The 16,928-nt window shown below is 35.2% G+C and overlaps 1 protein-coding gene across 1 annotated transcript in view; it reads right to left on the bottom strand.

The window, feature by feature from the left end:
- Eb1 (microtubule-associated protein RP/EB family member 1) overlaps nt 1-16,928 on the bottom strand; it is a 55,918-nt gene that overhangs the window by 22,107 nt on the left and 16,883 nt on the right. The window contains exons 3-4 of the mRNA XM_085811767.1: nt 10,393-10,431; nt 5,593-5,699 (exon numbers count right to left, since the gene is read on the bottom strand). Of these exons, the coding sequence (XP_085667893.1) occupies nt 5,593-5,699; nt 10,393-10,431 (146 nt within the window). The remainder of the gene's footprint in view (nt 1-5,592; nt 5,700-10,392; nt 10,432-16,928) is intronic.

The raw sequence follows: 16,928 nt of genomic DNA on the forward strand, positions 1-16,928 counted from the left end.
AAATCTGCAACTTAATTATAAACTGCAAGAAATTAAAATCATAACTTGGTGTTTTAATATTATAATATTGGGTCATTCAGAAAGTTCTACAGTTTTTCTTTTTCTTCTTCTTTCAGCAGTTCTTAACTACATATTCAAATTTACACAGGGGTTATTTTTTATTAGTTATTGCGACTTTTGTGATTTTGCCTTAATTTTTGGAAACCAAAGTAAATCAAGTTCACATAATTCAAACTCGTATTCTCCAAGAGCTAACTTTAATTACTCTGATAATACACTGGTGCGCAAAACTTAAGCAACAATGTAAATTTTAATCAGATGGCCATGAAATAGTGGAAAAGGGGTGCTTTTGCTCAGTACAATGAACACGGAATTCAGAAGAAAGGTCATGCGTATGCAAATGTCAGGAACAAAACATCCACAGGCGACGTGAGCGTATGCAAAACGAGTGCAGTCGGTGCGCTTAACTCAAGACTACCATAAAAGGAAGGACAGAGACGCAATTAAAGACATTCGCTGCAGGTATAAGTGAGTTCTTTCATGAAATATGGCTTGAAGAAATCACCTGGATGATTTTATACATGCAAGAAGTATCAGAAAGCTTTAGGAGGGGGGGGTAGTGTGACCAGTGTAGCAGTAGAGTCCGGAATCATCAAATGTGTCATTTTACGTGCTTGGAAAGCCTTCCAAACCATTTGTATTGCTCTTGAAAAGGTTGGTAGTGGCTGCTTCAGGAAAACAACTGCAATAGATGACCGATATATCACCCTGCAGGCGAAAAGAGCCTAAAACCAATCGGCAAGCGCTATAGCTTAGCAACTCTGTACAGCAACGGGGCAACAAGTGTTGCGGTTTACTGTGTTCAGACGCCTTCACAAAGGTGGCCTATTCCCCCTCTGTCCTGAAGGCTGCATCCCTTTGAAAATGGGACATCGGCACCACTGTTTAGAGTGGTGCAAGGAGCACAAAATCTGGACATCTCATCAATGTAATCGTATCCACTTTACGGATGAAAGTCGTTTTAGTTCCACAAGTGATTCTCAATGCTAGATAATTTGGAAAGATGTCGATTCATGGTTTCATCCCAGTAATATCATCCAGTAATCAAGGAAGGAGACCGTTACAGTGGTCCTGGAGTTTTCATCTGAGAAGGCATTGTGCTGAACGGGCGGTTAGAGCTCCACGTTTTTGACAGAGGTTTTGTAATCAGAGAACACTGTTGTTAGGAGATAACACTTACCCATGTGGATCTGATCCGAGGTGCCACTGCAGCAGACTTCGTTTTTATGGATGACATACTGGAAAGAAGATATCATTCGAATGGTTTGGCCAGCGTACTCCCCTGATTTAAATCCCATAGAACATGTGTGGGATGCTTTGGTTACGGCATGATTACATCCTCCGAAGAACACCCAACAACTGAAACAGATGACTGAAGAATGGGCACTCTTACCTCAAGATCTGTTGGATAATCTGATGCTAAGTATGGAGAGCCTGTGCAAAGCAACCATTGCAATAAGGGGAGAGCATATCCCATACTAAGGAACATCTGCTTGTTGTTCTTCCTCTTGTATAGACAATCATGTGTAAGAATATTATGAGTTTAATAAAGCTTTTATTTGTTTAATTCCATTCTGTAAGCATTGCATTCCTTATTGCACAACTACGCTTTCACCATCGTTTAAATACAAAGTGTTTCTTCTCATTTCTGAATTTCATGACTCTCGGATGATTTTTGAGGGAGTTATGGCAAAAAGAATACCTGTTGCTTAAGTTTTGCACACCACTGTACAATATTGTTATAATTCTTGTATGTATATATGTGAAATTGTAGTATATTTTGTATAATGTAACATGAGATGCTTGAATGAAATGAAGCTCTGCAAGAAAAATAAGAATACAGGGGCAAGTCTATTTCACATTGAGGTAAATAGCTATTTCGCTAAATTGGCATGATATTAGCAAGCTGGCAATGGTTTTGTCACCAAATTTGGTGACGCAAACATGGCGACGTTTTAGTCAATTTATTAGAAACATAGAAGCAGCTTTGAATTAGAACAATCATTTATCTGCATTAATCCTTTTTCTACGGGCATTTAAGAAAATGTTCACCTTATGTTAATTTATATTGCATTTCGTATTATCTGCTTACTACATTTTCCATAAATAAAGCAAAAGCAATCCAGTAATTTCTAAGCATGTGGTATTTTGCGAAAAATTCCCGAGTGTTTCAATTCTAATGTGTTGCATGGTGAAAGTGTACAACACAGAAGCTATATATGATGGAGGTGTAACATCAACAACTGCCAACAAAATGTAAAAACAAGAAATGCTCAAAAGAAATCACTTGGCTTTTTAGGCTGTTACTGTCTCTGCCTTTACATAAACCCTGCTCAAAGAAAATAACAGTCTGATGCAATTTTGAAAGCAAATGCCAGAGATTATCCATCAGAAATTTAAAAAGAAAATTTAAAGAGAAAAAAATATGTTCATCAATCTACTGAAGTCAGAAGTGGCAATCATCGAAAGATGGCAACAGATTGCTTGTGGCGCATCATTAAGTACCAACTAACACTGTAGTAACTAAATTCTTTATAAGCCTATATATAGAGTTTGGAACAAGCTTAGGCTCAAGCTTGATACTCGATAATTTTGGTCATTTTCGAGGTCATTACTTGATACTCAAATCAAAGCCCGACGGGCTTTCGAGCTCTGTACATACAAAATGTTTTCCGTTCAGCATTTTATTTCTTAATTTATTTGTCAACATATTTCTTAACCCCTTAACCTACAGTTTAGATTCGAAGATGTTGGGCTGAAATTGTATACAAGCTCGCGCAGTATTCGGGACATTTGCACGATTTGTGTAACATGCTAATCTGGGAAATCGTAAACATGACAGGCATCGCCTGTGGTAGGGCGATTGCAATTTGTAGATAGCACAGACAAGGCTCGTGACGTATTTCTATTATCTCTTCATATTGTGATCAGTTTATAGTTGTTCTTGGTCGCATTGACACGTCAAAATTTACGTTCATAAATTCTAGAAAATCAACCCCACAAGATGTTCTCTGGAAAAAGATTTTGTGATGAAAACAGTGAGAATTGTGCTAATAATTTTGCTAATGAAAGTGACAGTAGTGACGAATTGTGTAATTTCCGAAGAAAGTATAGGCGAATAATTATTGACGATTCATCCAATGACGATCAACTACCAAAGTCCTGGCTTTGGAAAGAAATAAGAAACAGTCCAAAAATCCGGTACTATATGATGACTCCTGGCATAAGAGAGAAAGCCTTATATCAATTAGGAGGAAGTAGAGGAAAATTTGATATATATTTAATCTAACATTTCATGACATATTTTGGAACAATATTGTAACCGAAACGAATCAGTATGCAGATCAAGTACGAGAAAATCCACATAGAACACGAAAAATCAACGACACTGCCGAAATTAAATGATATTTCACAATAACCATAATAATGTCACAGGTAAAAGAACCAAGAATCCAAATGAATTGGTCGAAGAGGGCTGTTGTTGAAACACCCGTATTTAGAAAATCCATGCCTTTGAACAGATATGTGCACATTACAAGGTTTTTGCATTTCTAAAACAATAATCTGGTTGACAATACAGATAAATTGAACAAGATTAGACCTGTGATTAAGTTTTTGAACCAAAAATTTAAAGAAGTGTATATAATGAAAAAAGACATTTCTAATGATGAATCTCTTATGAAATTCAGGGGGCGTCTATCTTATAAGCAATTCAAGCCATCCAAAAGGGCAAAGTTTGGCGTTAAATTTTATAAATTATGCGAGTCCGATTCCGGCTATTGTTATGAATTTTAAATATATACCGACCATGATAGCGCTTCAGAAAATGTCAAAGAGCTTTCTGAGACAGTGTTGCACAGGGGTCACACTTTGTACATAGACAATTGGCATTCTTCCCCCAAAATTATTTATGATGTTATCATATGAATATAAAACAAATGTAATTGGCACAGTACATTTGAATACGAAGAATATGCCAAAAGATTTGTGCAATGTAAAATTAACAAGGGGCAAGACTTCACAAGGATTCAAAGGCACTCTAAAACCAAATTGTATTGCAGAGTACAGCAAGGGAATGAATGGAATTGATCTCCAAGATCAAATATTAGCATGTTTTCCAGTGATGAGGAAATTCATAAAAGGATATTAAAAAAAAAAAAAAAAAATTATCTGTTTGATATTGGTCTTTTTAACTCTTACATCTTATGGAAAAAACTGAATGATTGAAAGAAACAATGCTATGTTGACTGTAAGATCAACATAGCCGAATCTCTACTGAAGAAAATGCCCAAACCAATTTATAGAGTACGAGGCGTATTATCTTCCAGAGGTGCGCCAGACAGACTTTACGCGAAGGAATGGGCTCATTTTCCAAAGCGCATTGATCCAACACCCTTTAAATTAAGACCGTCAAAACGTTGTATAGTTTGTCACAAAAATAAAAAACGTAAAGAAACAACGTGGGAGTGTAAAAAGTGTAAAGCTCTGTTACATATACCAGAATGCTTTGAAATATATCATACCCTTACAGATTACTAATTTTGTATTTTGGAGTTTTGTATAAACAAACATTTTGTAATACTAGCATCTATGCATCAGACTGTAATTGCATATCAAATATTCCCCGTAATATTCACTTCTGGCACGATCACCGTACGTGGGCTATGCCCGTGAAAGTTAGGTTTGGCCCGATCATCGTATGCGGGCTATGCCCGTAATATTTACGTTTGGCACAACCATCGTACGCGGGCTATACCCATAATGTTTACGTTTGGCACGACCATCGTGCACAGGCTATGGCCGTATTATTTACGTTTGGCCCAACCATCGTACGTGGGCTATGCCCGTCATTGTAGGTTAAGGGGTTAAGAATCCTAGAAGGCATTTTATTGGTGTCATAAAACTAACTGCTCTTTTTTAAGTACATAAAAACTAAAACTTTTGTAATTGTATTTCGGATAAGTAAAATTAAACAATAAAAGGATTATAAATATATACAGTAAAATAATGCTTTTACTTTTACCTGAACATTGTTGAAACTTGTTTTGGTAAAGAGATGAATTTGTTGCCGCCTACAGTACATACAGCACAGTACATAGAAATGCAAGGATTTTTAATTTTACCAATAGAAACAATATACTTTTAAGTAGCAATGTGTATGTAATATTAAATAAGGATTTTCTTACTATCAGTAAAAAAAGTAACGTAAGTATGTCAACTTCAAATGCTCGAAAGCCCGAAAAAACAATCAAGCTCGAGCTTAACTGAGCTTCAAATCATCGAGCTTTACCAAACCCTACCTATATATATATAAAACGGTACTCTTCTGTTATCGGGACCAGAGTCAGAAAAGTATGTATTCATGTATATAAGTATGTACCTATTGTATGTGCATATATACACATATACGCATATACATCCATACATACTTAAATTTATGAATCCAGTCCCAATAACAGTACACTACCTAAAAAACTATTCTTTTCAGAAACATTCTGCAGTTAGAAAAACAAATCTAAATATATTTTATACCTTATCAGCTCCAACTTTTTTAAATGCTGCTTGTAACAGTTTAAAATTCTGGATATACTCATGCTCCAGAACAGTTTTGAACTTGACCTTTTTAAGAGAGATGCTCCCTAAAATAATTTAAAGCAATAATTAGATTTTACACAGCATATACACAAATTTTCATTTCCACAAATGCAACAATTATTTCTGCTCAAACTTTATCTTTTACATTCTAAAAAGTCATATTTAACTTAGTTTAAAATGTACATGGTTACTGAATGAACGTTAAGAAAAATAGACTATAAAAGAAAATAATAAATTTTCCATAGTAATGAAGAACTTGAAGTTCCACTGTTATACAAGATCTTAATAATATTAAGTGAAATATTACATAATCATTTTGACATAAGCATGCTAAATTTTTATTAAAAGCTCATAAGACAATCATAATATTATTTAAAGCTCATAAGACAATCAACAAAACAAATGCATTCTCGCATATTATAATTACGTACGTTTCAGTACTAATACAAATTTCTTATTTTAAATTTGGACCAAAAAGAAACTAATACTGATATATTACATATGAGGAGATTTTATTTTTTGCAGGAAAAATTAGCTAATCTATACATTAGTAGTCATTTATTTTGCATAATCAAACTATATAGCATAAGCTTAATATCTTTAAAAAAAAAAACTTGACCATATTGAAACTTTAACCATCTTATTACAATAAAATTTCATATACACATGCTAGGGTTAATGCAATTAATTGGTTATTAATGTTGCATTAAGAAATCAGTCAAAGATGTTCAACTTCAGATAGTACTCTCAGACATGATTGTTAACAATAACAGCCAGTTATTATTATTAATAACAATAATGGTGAATGTGATAAAGGCATAATAATCACATTTAGTGGTACATACTAATAATTACCAATGAAGTTGGTCAGAGTGATTCATTAAGAACAACAGATTGAAACCCAAACTCTAATGTACTTTTAATGCTGTACAATGCAAAGTACATGAAAATACATAAATTACTAGATACGCGAAATTCGTTCAATCTACAAAAAAAGCTTTATATGTACACATACACTATTATAATTTATATTAAATTGTAAGAATTTAATATAAATTATAACTATAATTTCATGAGAAATTTCAAACAAATTTAAATCTTAGAAACTGCACAGAAGCCCTAGTCCAAAACATTTTTGCCTTTCGTGCTTCACATAGTGTTCTAGGAACCAGATTATTAGATCAAACTCTAAATTGCACAAAATAAGATTGGTTGCATAAAAGTTTTACCCCCCCTTGCAAATTCTAATCATTACTCTTATCAAAAATGTGTTGTTAAGATATCACACTACAGCACACAATTAAAGTTTTATCAAATAGTCTAAATTCGAGGTACTCAACCCGGTACCCAAGGTGACCTTGCATAGCGTCCGCCATGCTTCAGTATTTTTTTATTTTTTTTTTCCTACAACAGTCTTTTTTTGGATTAAACATAGAGGGGATTTGGCGGGAGAGGTGTCAGAAACTTGGTTGGCCTTGTCTTGGGTTTCGGAAATGTCAAGGGCAATAGCGTGTCTTAACTTGATCCTTCTTATTGCCTCTCTCTCCGATTTAAAATGACAATGAGAACAGGCACCTCGGGCCTAGGTAGCCCGGCCACTAAATTTCTGAAAAAAGAGGGAGAGATAAATTCCGGAAATGCCTGTGAATGACACGTACATCACCTTGAATGCAGGTATTAAGAAAGTCGAAAAATTTCACTGAAAGAAGTAATTTCCGTATTATGTTTTTGTAACGACTGAACGTGGCAGGCCCGACGTGCGTCCTCGCAGGTTAATAGGACTATAATGCTTTAAAATTGGGGGCACAATATTACAAGGCTCGCCATACAAAAAAGGGCTGACAAAGAATGACAAAAGTGGAGGGGACTGCAGGTCTGAGTCGACCCTTGACTCGACACAATTATGTTAAATATTTAACAAGATGTAAAAAGGGTAACTTTTGACCCATCAATAATTATTTGGTCAATAAAAGGTTATAGAATTTCTATCTCAAGAATGGTGGCATGAACACAAGTTATAGAGGTCACAATTTATACCTTTGCTTGTCTTAAAAATTCTTTTTTTTTAATTGTTTTTAATAACAAAATAAAGTATATTTGCTAAACTAACCCTCACCAATATATGTTTCTATAAAAAAGTATAATTCAAGAATGACAATAATTTTTATTGCGTTATTCAGATTTTTCATGACAGGGAAAGGAAATTTCATTAGTGAGAGAAGCCAAACAATTTTGTAAGGGAAAGAATGTAACATGATGTGATGAGTAAAATAGTAATGAAACGTAAAGGTATTAGAAATTTGAAAGCATTTGGAGGAGCGAGATTGGAAAATTAATATCATTAAGTAAACAAGAAAAATTATTAATGATGTGAAAGTGTTCAAAAAAACCCAGTTGATTAAATAAAGAAGCTTTATGGATCATTTTTTAAGATCATATTAAAATGTAATTAAGTGACCGCCGTACTTAGCTAAAAATTTTTTTTTTCTCCTTTCAAAATTTAATTCATATTCCCAGCGGAGAAATTTCAACACATTTTTAATTTGGCCAATATACACCAAATGGCACGATAAATATCAATCAATGCTAAATTAACACAATAATTAAAAGAACATACGAGATCTTAAAGAATCGAAAAATGAATTTTACTGATAGTGAAAAAAATAACTTAAATATTGAACTTATGGAGAAATCGAAAAATTTTGTAATTGATAGTAAGTTTGAATAATTATTGGGTACATGTTAGCTAAACGTCACTGTCGGCATAGTGTCCTGTTGACTAAATGTGTTGACAGTTAAGTGTCCCGTAGCTAAATGTCCTGACGGCTAACTCTCTGTGTCGGCCAAATGTTCTGTCTGCTAAATGTCTTGTTGGCTAACTGTCCATGTCAGCTAAATGACCTGTTGGCTAAGTGTCCGTGTTGGCTCAATGACCTGTCTGTCGGCTAAGTGTCCATGTCGGCTAAGTGTCAGTGTCGGCCAGATGTCTTGTTTGGCTAACTGGTATCGGTTAAGTGTCCCGTCGCCTAAATGTCCGCGACCAATTTTCAACACGTCACAGTTAGCCGTAATGATAAGAATGGTATTTAATGACTTTTCTGTTAAAGAAGAATTATTAAAAAATCTGCCTTTGAAGATGAGAACGTGAGGAGGACATTTACAACGTTTTTAAGATGTTAGCACAGAAATTGGTTTGCCGCTTAAAAAGTTATCGGCAATTACAACAGACGGAGCACCTGCTATGATAGGAAGAACCAACTACTTTGTGCAAGAAAAACAAGCGTTTTCCAAACTTCATGTCTTATCACTGCATCATTCATTAAGAAACGTTGTGCACAAAGATACTTCCATTTGAAAATGTCATGAATGTTGTCATGTCGATTATCAATTCTATTCATGCGGCTCCTTTGCAACACCTGCTTTTTAAAGCACTGACGGAAGACTCCAAAGATAAAACAGTCGACCTCATCTTACATGCAGAAACCCGATGGCTCAGCAGAGGTAAAGTTCTATCAAGATTTTATCTCTAATCGAGCAGATAAAAGAGTTCATGCAATTTAAAACTGACAAATTCAATAAACACATTGAAAAACTAAGTGATTCTTTGTGGCTACTTGATCTGGCTTTCCTCGTCGGCATCACTGTGAAACTCAACATTTTAAATCTGGATCTTCAGCAAACTGGCTCAAATGATGGGATCTGGGAAAGCTTTCAAAGCCAAATTGACATTATAAATATCTCAAAGGAGAACAAATTCGCTGGTTAATTTTCTAAACATGAAAAAAAATGGCAAATGCCGACAATTTTGGGTCCGTGCGATTTCCCAGCCATCTCGAGACATTTCTGAAATAATACGAAAAGCGATTTCAAGATTTCAGTTGCATGGTTGTTTTGTCAATCAATTCACCATGAAGCAACTGAAACTGCCACAGCAATTGCAAGAATTATTGCCGCAGAAATGGAAAACCTGAAGTTGGAAATAGTTGAACTAAAAAATGATGTTACCCTGTTACAGATGTAGACTTCTGGAAAATTGTGGAAAAAAACAGGTTCCTATTATTAAGAAGTGTTGCATATAAAATTAAATCTTGTTGCGGGTCTACCTACCTCTGCAAATATCTATTTTCAAACATAAACATTACCAAATCGAAGAACCGGAGCAGGCTCACTGATTCACATCTTGACAATTGTTAGTGTGCGGGAACCTCAATCTATGCACCTAACGTAAATATGTTGGTGGACGAAATTCAGTGTCAAAAATCTATTAAGCATAAAACCATAAACAGAACAGACCCAATGTATTGCAAGTAATAAAAACTTCGTGCATGAAATGTATACTTTGTTTCTATCGCAATCCTTTTTTTTATCTTCTTTATGAGAGCACTTTTTTTTTTTAAATGGGTTAGTGTTAACTAACAACGTGATAAGATCGCCATGGGATGGCCTGAATATCACCCAGGACAGAAAGTTGTCTGGTGCCTGCTTCGCTGTCTGCAATTGCCTTGTGTGGGTGCCCCAGCAACAAAAAAGTTTGAGCACCACTGGAAACCCCAAAAGTACTGTTATAGAACTATAAACATGGAAATAACCTCTAAATCTTGCCAAAACTCTTTACAGAAATGCTTTAAATTTCAATAAGATATAATGATTATAATAAGTGTAAAACAAAATACATACATTATTTAAATAACCACAGTGGATAACTAAATTACATTCTATATAAACAAAATTTCTTACCAGGAAATAACATATCCATAAACTGACAATAAGCAGCACCTGAAAGCAAATATTTTACACATTTACAATATTGAATGTTCAATGTAACTATGATTACTACTTTTCAAACTAAAAATCTAGAAACAAAGTTCTGCATTGCATAAACAAAAGAAAAATACATTTTTATTAATCTACCCTATATAATGCAATATATTACCTTTTTAACCTAGTTAATTCTTATTTAACTATGTAATTTACCGAAGGGAGAAAATAGATACTTTAGCTACACATTACAAATATTTTTAAAATATGCATTCCATACTTACTTTTTTAATAAGCAACTAAAACGTTAATCATCTATTAATTCTTACTTATTTCAAACACCCCGTTACATTAAACCTTTACATACAAACTAACTGACAGTAAAATAATTAAATAAAATTTTGAATTTATGACCTGTAGACAAAATATTAACGAGGTAAACTTCCTCTGATTGGTTGTTTGGTTGGCTTTTAATGGCACAAAACCTTGAAAGTTATGTGCCTGAGGAATGGTGAATAAAATCCAAAATGTGCAAACATACTGTATCAGATGAATTGTTGAAATGAACTTGTAATGCTGATGAAGGCATGGAGAAATGACTTTGAGAAATGCTCTAGCAACAGGTAGAGCAGGATAAAAGGAAAACTTCAAATCGTATGTTAAAAAGAGATGTCTTTTAAAAAATGTACGAGATTGATTTGAAGGTTTCTTCCGATGAGATCTGTCAAGTTAACATTCGTAGAGGTAAAATGATATTCACGTTTCTGACTAAAAGCAGGGCAGCAGGTTAAAATGTCATTGACTGAAACAGGAGCGTTGCAAGTGCCTCAAATAGGCTCATTATCTCCTTTCAAGAGATACTGATGTGTCAGTCTGCAGTGACCAATTCATAGGCGAATCAGCAATACATCCTCCTTTCGATTCCCAATACTCCAAATTAGGTTTTACCTGCCTTAATTTGTTCAGTCTGGCATTCCCAGAGTTCTTGCTGCCACCTGGACAAGATCTTTGTTTTGATGTTCTTCCGTATGTCTGTAAAAGGGACGTCATTTTCAGAGGTAATATCAGCAGATTTTGCAGCAACATCGGCGAGTTCACTGCCTTTAATGCCAGCATGTCCAGGCACCCAGCAGTACGCAATAGAATAACCTGCGTTACTCAACCAGATGGTGTGCCTTTAAATTTTCTAAGACCAAAGCGTAGCTAGTATTTGTATTTATTGATTCAAGAGACTCAGAGAGTCAGAGTAGATGATGAACTTTCTGCTATTCTGATTAGAGATAAAGATTAAGGAATTTAAAATGGCAAAAGCTTCTGCAGTAAAGAAAGAGGCAGCTTTATGAAGATTACTACTCTTGATTTCTTTATCACAAACAAAAGGTGCCCCAACATGATCATGATTCTTGGAGCCATCAGTAAAAATATCTTTATAGTTAGAATGACTGCTTCTATGCTATACGAAAATTTGTTGATATTGGACATTATTGGTATTGCTCTTCTTCTCCAAAAATGTTTTAAGTAGTTGAATATTCACTTCTCATCAGGGAGCAATAATGAAAAAGTTAAAGCTTTCGGGATGCAGATCTTTTAGGTTGAATTCTTCAATGAGTGAATGTGAAGATCAAAAGGTGAGATACATGAAGGATGTGCTTGGTAGGTATACTAGTACTGATCAGATGTCATGAGTCGGATTACTTTATAATAAAGATCAATGGACAACTGCTTGCGTTTGAAATCCAGAGATGGTTCAAAACAGATGGCATATAAACTTTCTGGACTGGAGATGTTCTGAAAGCTCCACAGCAAATCTGTAGCACTTGATGGTGGACTGGATCCAATTTCAGTAGCACAGAAGGTCTCGCAGATCCATAGATAAACACAGCCATAGTCAAGTTTGGAGTATTAAAAGCTCTATAAATACAGAGCATAGAACAACGTTCTGCTCTCCATGAAGTATTTGCCAGGACTTTTAGTATGTTGAGAGTTTTAGCACATTTTTTTTTTTTTTTTAGATTTAAGATATGCAGAAGGAAAGTGAGCTTTCTGTCAAATATAACTCCTGAGAATTTTGCTTCTGGCTCAATGCAGATCAAAGAGCTGTCAAGGTGCAGCTCTGGGTCAAGATGTAGATTTCTTTTGCGACTTATGCGACTTATGCAAATAACTTATGCCATCAGGACCAGGGCAGGTCCTGTAAGTGTGAGATCGTACACTTCTTAATTCAAACATGGTAAGATCTTCCATTATAAGATTCTGCATTAGGATGGGAAAAATCGATTTGAATTTTTTCCAAGCGCATCTTGGTGGACAGAAACTCTTTTGATTAATTGCTACTGCCAGATACAGCAGCAAATGTATCACCTAAAGTATTGACTATTTCTTCTCTACTGCTTATCACCTTTCCATCTTTTTCTAGAACAAAAAAGGAATAATCATTATATAATCCAGAGGCTTTGCGGACTCTTTCCCAAACCTGTTTGCTAGACATTGAGGAGGTAATAGTGGACACGTAAGCTGCTCATGATTTTCTCTGACTTTGCCGCCTCACTTTTCTTGCATTCGCCTTAGCTTTTTTAAAGGCCAGAAGATTTGCCAGTGTTGGATATCGGCGAAAGATAAATCAAGCTTTCTTTGGCTCTCTCGAAGTTTCATGACAATCTCTGTTCCACCGAGGTTTAGGGAACTTTGTCAAGGACTTTGGAGTACACAGTTCCGCTGCTTGTACAATAGTTTCAGAGATCATTTTTACTGCTGCATTAATCTCGATGTCGTTGACCATTTCTTCAGTCAGCACAGCACAAGATGCAAAAAGATCCCAATCAGCGTTATCGTAAAGTAAGCGTGGATGTCTTAAGATCACCGACTTTCCTGTAATATTAACAATCAAAGTCACTATCGTAGAGATTCTTCCCTACATTGAGAGAGCAAAAAGGTAGTAGAGATGGGGAACAAAAAAACCAGATCAATTGCATGAAATGTTCTAGTCGGCTGATGAAAGTAGGTGTAATCTCCATTATTAAGGAGACAAATAGAATGATCTTCCATTAATTGTTTGATCTGCCGGCCCCTTGAATTAGTGTCCCTACTTTCCCATAAGGTACTATGTGCATTCAAGTCACCTAAAAGCAAAAAAGGTTCTGGGAGCTGCTCTATTATTCTGTCCAACTCTTGCTGATCAACATGCTCATGTGGTGGGTAAATAAATAGTGCATACCGAGATTGAAAAGCATAAATTAATCTGGATCGCTGCAGGTTGAAGGGAGGTTGTCAAAGAGAGAGCAGTGTATGGGTGATTGTGGGAGGTGATAAGTGCCACACCAACCACAGGCACGATCTCTAGACGGATTGTCCATTCTTATGGTGCTATATCTCCGTACCTTAGCATGTCTGCTTAGTTTTAACAAGGTCTCCTGAAGTGCAAACCAGGCAGGTTGATAGATGCTGATTAAGTCTTGGATATTATCCAGGTTTTGACGGAAACCCCGGCAAATAAATGTACCCATTAAGGATGCTTGTTTTGGCGATTTTTTTTTTTTACTTTCTAGGCAAAAGGTGTTTCAGAAGGGATAACCCTTGTTCAACGTCCATTTTGTCCGAGTCGTCTCGCTGTCCTAAACTCATGCTTGCAAGAGAGTTTTGACTGGTCATCCTGGGTTTTTGCTTATTTTTCTCTTTGATACCATCTTTATGTTTGTTCTGTTGGACATCCTGTTTTCCTTTGGACGCAGTCACCGGCGTACTACTTTCAACATCAGGTTTTTTCCCCCAATTTTTGGTTTCTAGGATCTTCTGTCATTGCTAGCTCTTTTTTTCAGTGCAGTTATTGTGGTTTGCATTGATATTGATCTGAATGATTTTCTTGCTGATGCATAAGATTTATTAGGTCTTGGCTGATTAGAGAGAACAAGTCTTTTGGCTTCTGCAAATGATATCTTTTATGTAACTTTAATGTTCTGAATTTGTTTATCTCTCTGCCATTTCAGGCATGATCTTGAAAAAGCTGGATGCTAGCCTTTACAGTTTATACACAAGGAGGCAGCAAAGCAGCCTTCACTAGCGTGGCCTACGATGGAACATCGTGACAAGAGGTCTTTCCATGTCCAAAGCGCTGACATTTAAAGCAACGCATTGGATTCGGTATATACGGACTGACTCAACAGTTTAGGTATCCAGCTTTGATGTTTCTAGGCAGGTTAAGAAACTTGAAAGTAAGTATGACATGTTTAGTGGGAATGAGTTTACCTTCTTTCCGTATTTTATTCCTATGAGCACCTCATGTTTTGATCTGCCAACTCTTTAACAAATTCCTCTTAAGTTACTGAGAGTAAGTCTATTTCAGAGATTACTCCTTGGGACAAATTTAGAGTGTTATGTGGCTTAACTGCAATGCTTGTTTGTCCTAATTTAGTTAGTTTCAAAAGACTATTAGACTGCTTTCCAGACACAGTTTCTATCAAAGGGTCTCCAGACCGAAGTCTCTTTTAATATTTTTCAATTCTCCTACAGAAGACAAAAGATTTTTGTTTATTAGAAAGGGTGACATTTTTTTTCAATTCTTCAGAGCTGGTTATAATTTAAGAAATATGGACAAAATACATCTGATACAGTGCTTTCTATGTCGCTTCTTAGTCCAGGATTGTGACACCCGATCACCAAGACGGTAATCCCCTGAAGAATCTTCACCTGCTATGCTTTAGCTGGGCATGTTGGAACAGCCTTCACACTTAGGGTGGCGCTACCAGAAGCTATGCTCCCGACGTACTTCGCCCATCTCGCCTACCGTCACCCACCACCACCACGTCGTCTTCCTTTGAATAGCATCTTGCTAAATAAAATGTCAATACTGAATACTTTTTGATAAATTGACCTTTCAAAACAATGCTCTTGTCGGTTATAGCAATGAGAAATGACAACTGGATAGTTTCAAGCTAAGGGACAAACAGACTGTTACTGATCTGTGCATGCACACAACTGGGGACTGATTGCACAAGGGTATGAATAACCATCACAGTCCATGATAAAGTCTTTTGTATTGATACAATTCCTCTTTATAAAATGAAAGAAAAATGCTGAGAGAGTACTGCCATAGTAATAGATTTAAGTGGCACATGCTGTGACAATGAGCGCTTTTTAGTTAAGTATCAAATAGAAACATGAAAAACCTAACAGAGAACATTCAAAAATGAGTTAGGGTTTGTAATTCACATGGACTGAATTTCAGATATATTCACATTCCTCACTGAAGCTATCAGAGAAAAGTATCAGAACTTTATTAAAGATTACAATAACTTCTTTAACTAATTCTTCATCATTCACTGGAAAAGAAAAATTAAAAGTTATTCAGTGCTACAAAGAAATAATATAAACAACATCTATTAGGAACTTATTTAACCAACATCAGTAATGTGCTATCACTCTTAATTAAAATTATTTTGTATGCCTGTCACAATCTGTCAAATTATTTATACTTACTTTATGGAACTGAAGATGCGAGGGTAAGTTGAAAAATAAGTTTCCCCTGTCGACTGTGGTCAGAGTTGTGTATGAAAGTCAAAAAATAGAATGAGACATTAAAGATGACATACCTTTATTTTTCCACATAGGTACCAAGTACATTGAGACATTTGTCATATCACTTGATAAGCTTCAAAAACCCTCCAGGAAAAAATCTGGGCTTTGCATATGGAAGAAGCGTTGAACGGCTTGTTTCTGGCGTGAAATGGTGAACCCACGTTTCATCCCCCGTCACAATCCGAAACAGAAAGTCATTGCCATCTTCATGGTAACGCACGAGATGTTATTATGTAACTGCACTTTTTAGTGCAGTTACATAATAATTTTTCCATCATCAGAATAACAAAACTTTTAATATGACACAAAAATGAAAGAAAACTTCCAACATTTGGACAAATAGAAGTTATCGAAAAATCGATTACAAATTTTGTACCAGAACCGCAAACATACATAGCAGGTGTAATAAAATCGTATAAAAATACCTGCAAGATGTGCAGCTATATTAAAAAATACAACTTTTTAATAAGACAGGACAACGGCAGACATGGTAGATAAGACAAAACTGTTCACACTGCAACTTCAAGACTGTTTTCCCAGTTATAATTTCAATAAATTTAAAATATAGCAAATGCAAGTTTCATTATTATTTTATAACTGTGAAATTTTGTATGCTTACAAAAAAAAATTGTGTTAAATAAATGTGGAAAATAAAACATCCATGAATTATAAATTTCAAATGCTTAGAAATGCCTATACATAACTGCCAACCTCTAAAGATAAAAATTCAGAAGATTTCTTCCCCAAATTCAGAAGATTTCTTCCCCAAATTCAGAAGATTTCTCCAAAATTCAGAAGAACACGAAGAATTAATATCATGCTTTGATATTAAAAAAATAACAATTTATACAAAAAGAAAATTGTACTTACATTAGTAAATCTCAATTAAGTAGTAACTAAAAAATATATTAGGAAACATAAAACAAGAACTTAATGTTACACAA

Source organism: Stegodyphus dumicola, chromosome 2, assembly GCF_044657685.1.
Source record: "Stegodyphus dumicola isolate Sdum_Otavi_A_Nest chromosome 2, ASM4465768v1".
NCBI lineage: Eukaryota > Metazoa > Arthropoda > Arachnida > Araneae > Eresidae > Stegodyphus > Stegodyphus dumicola.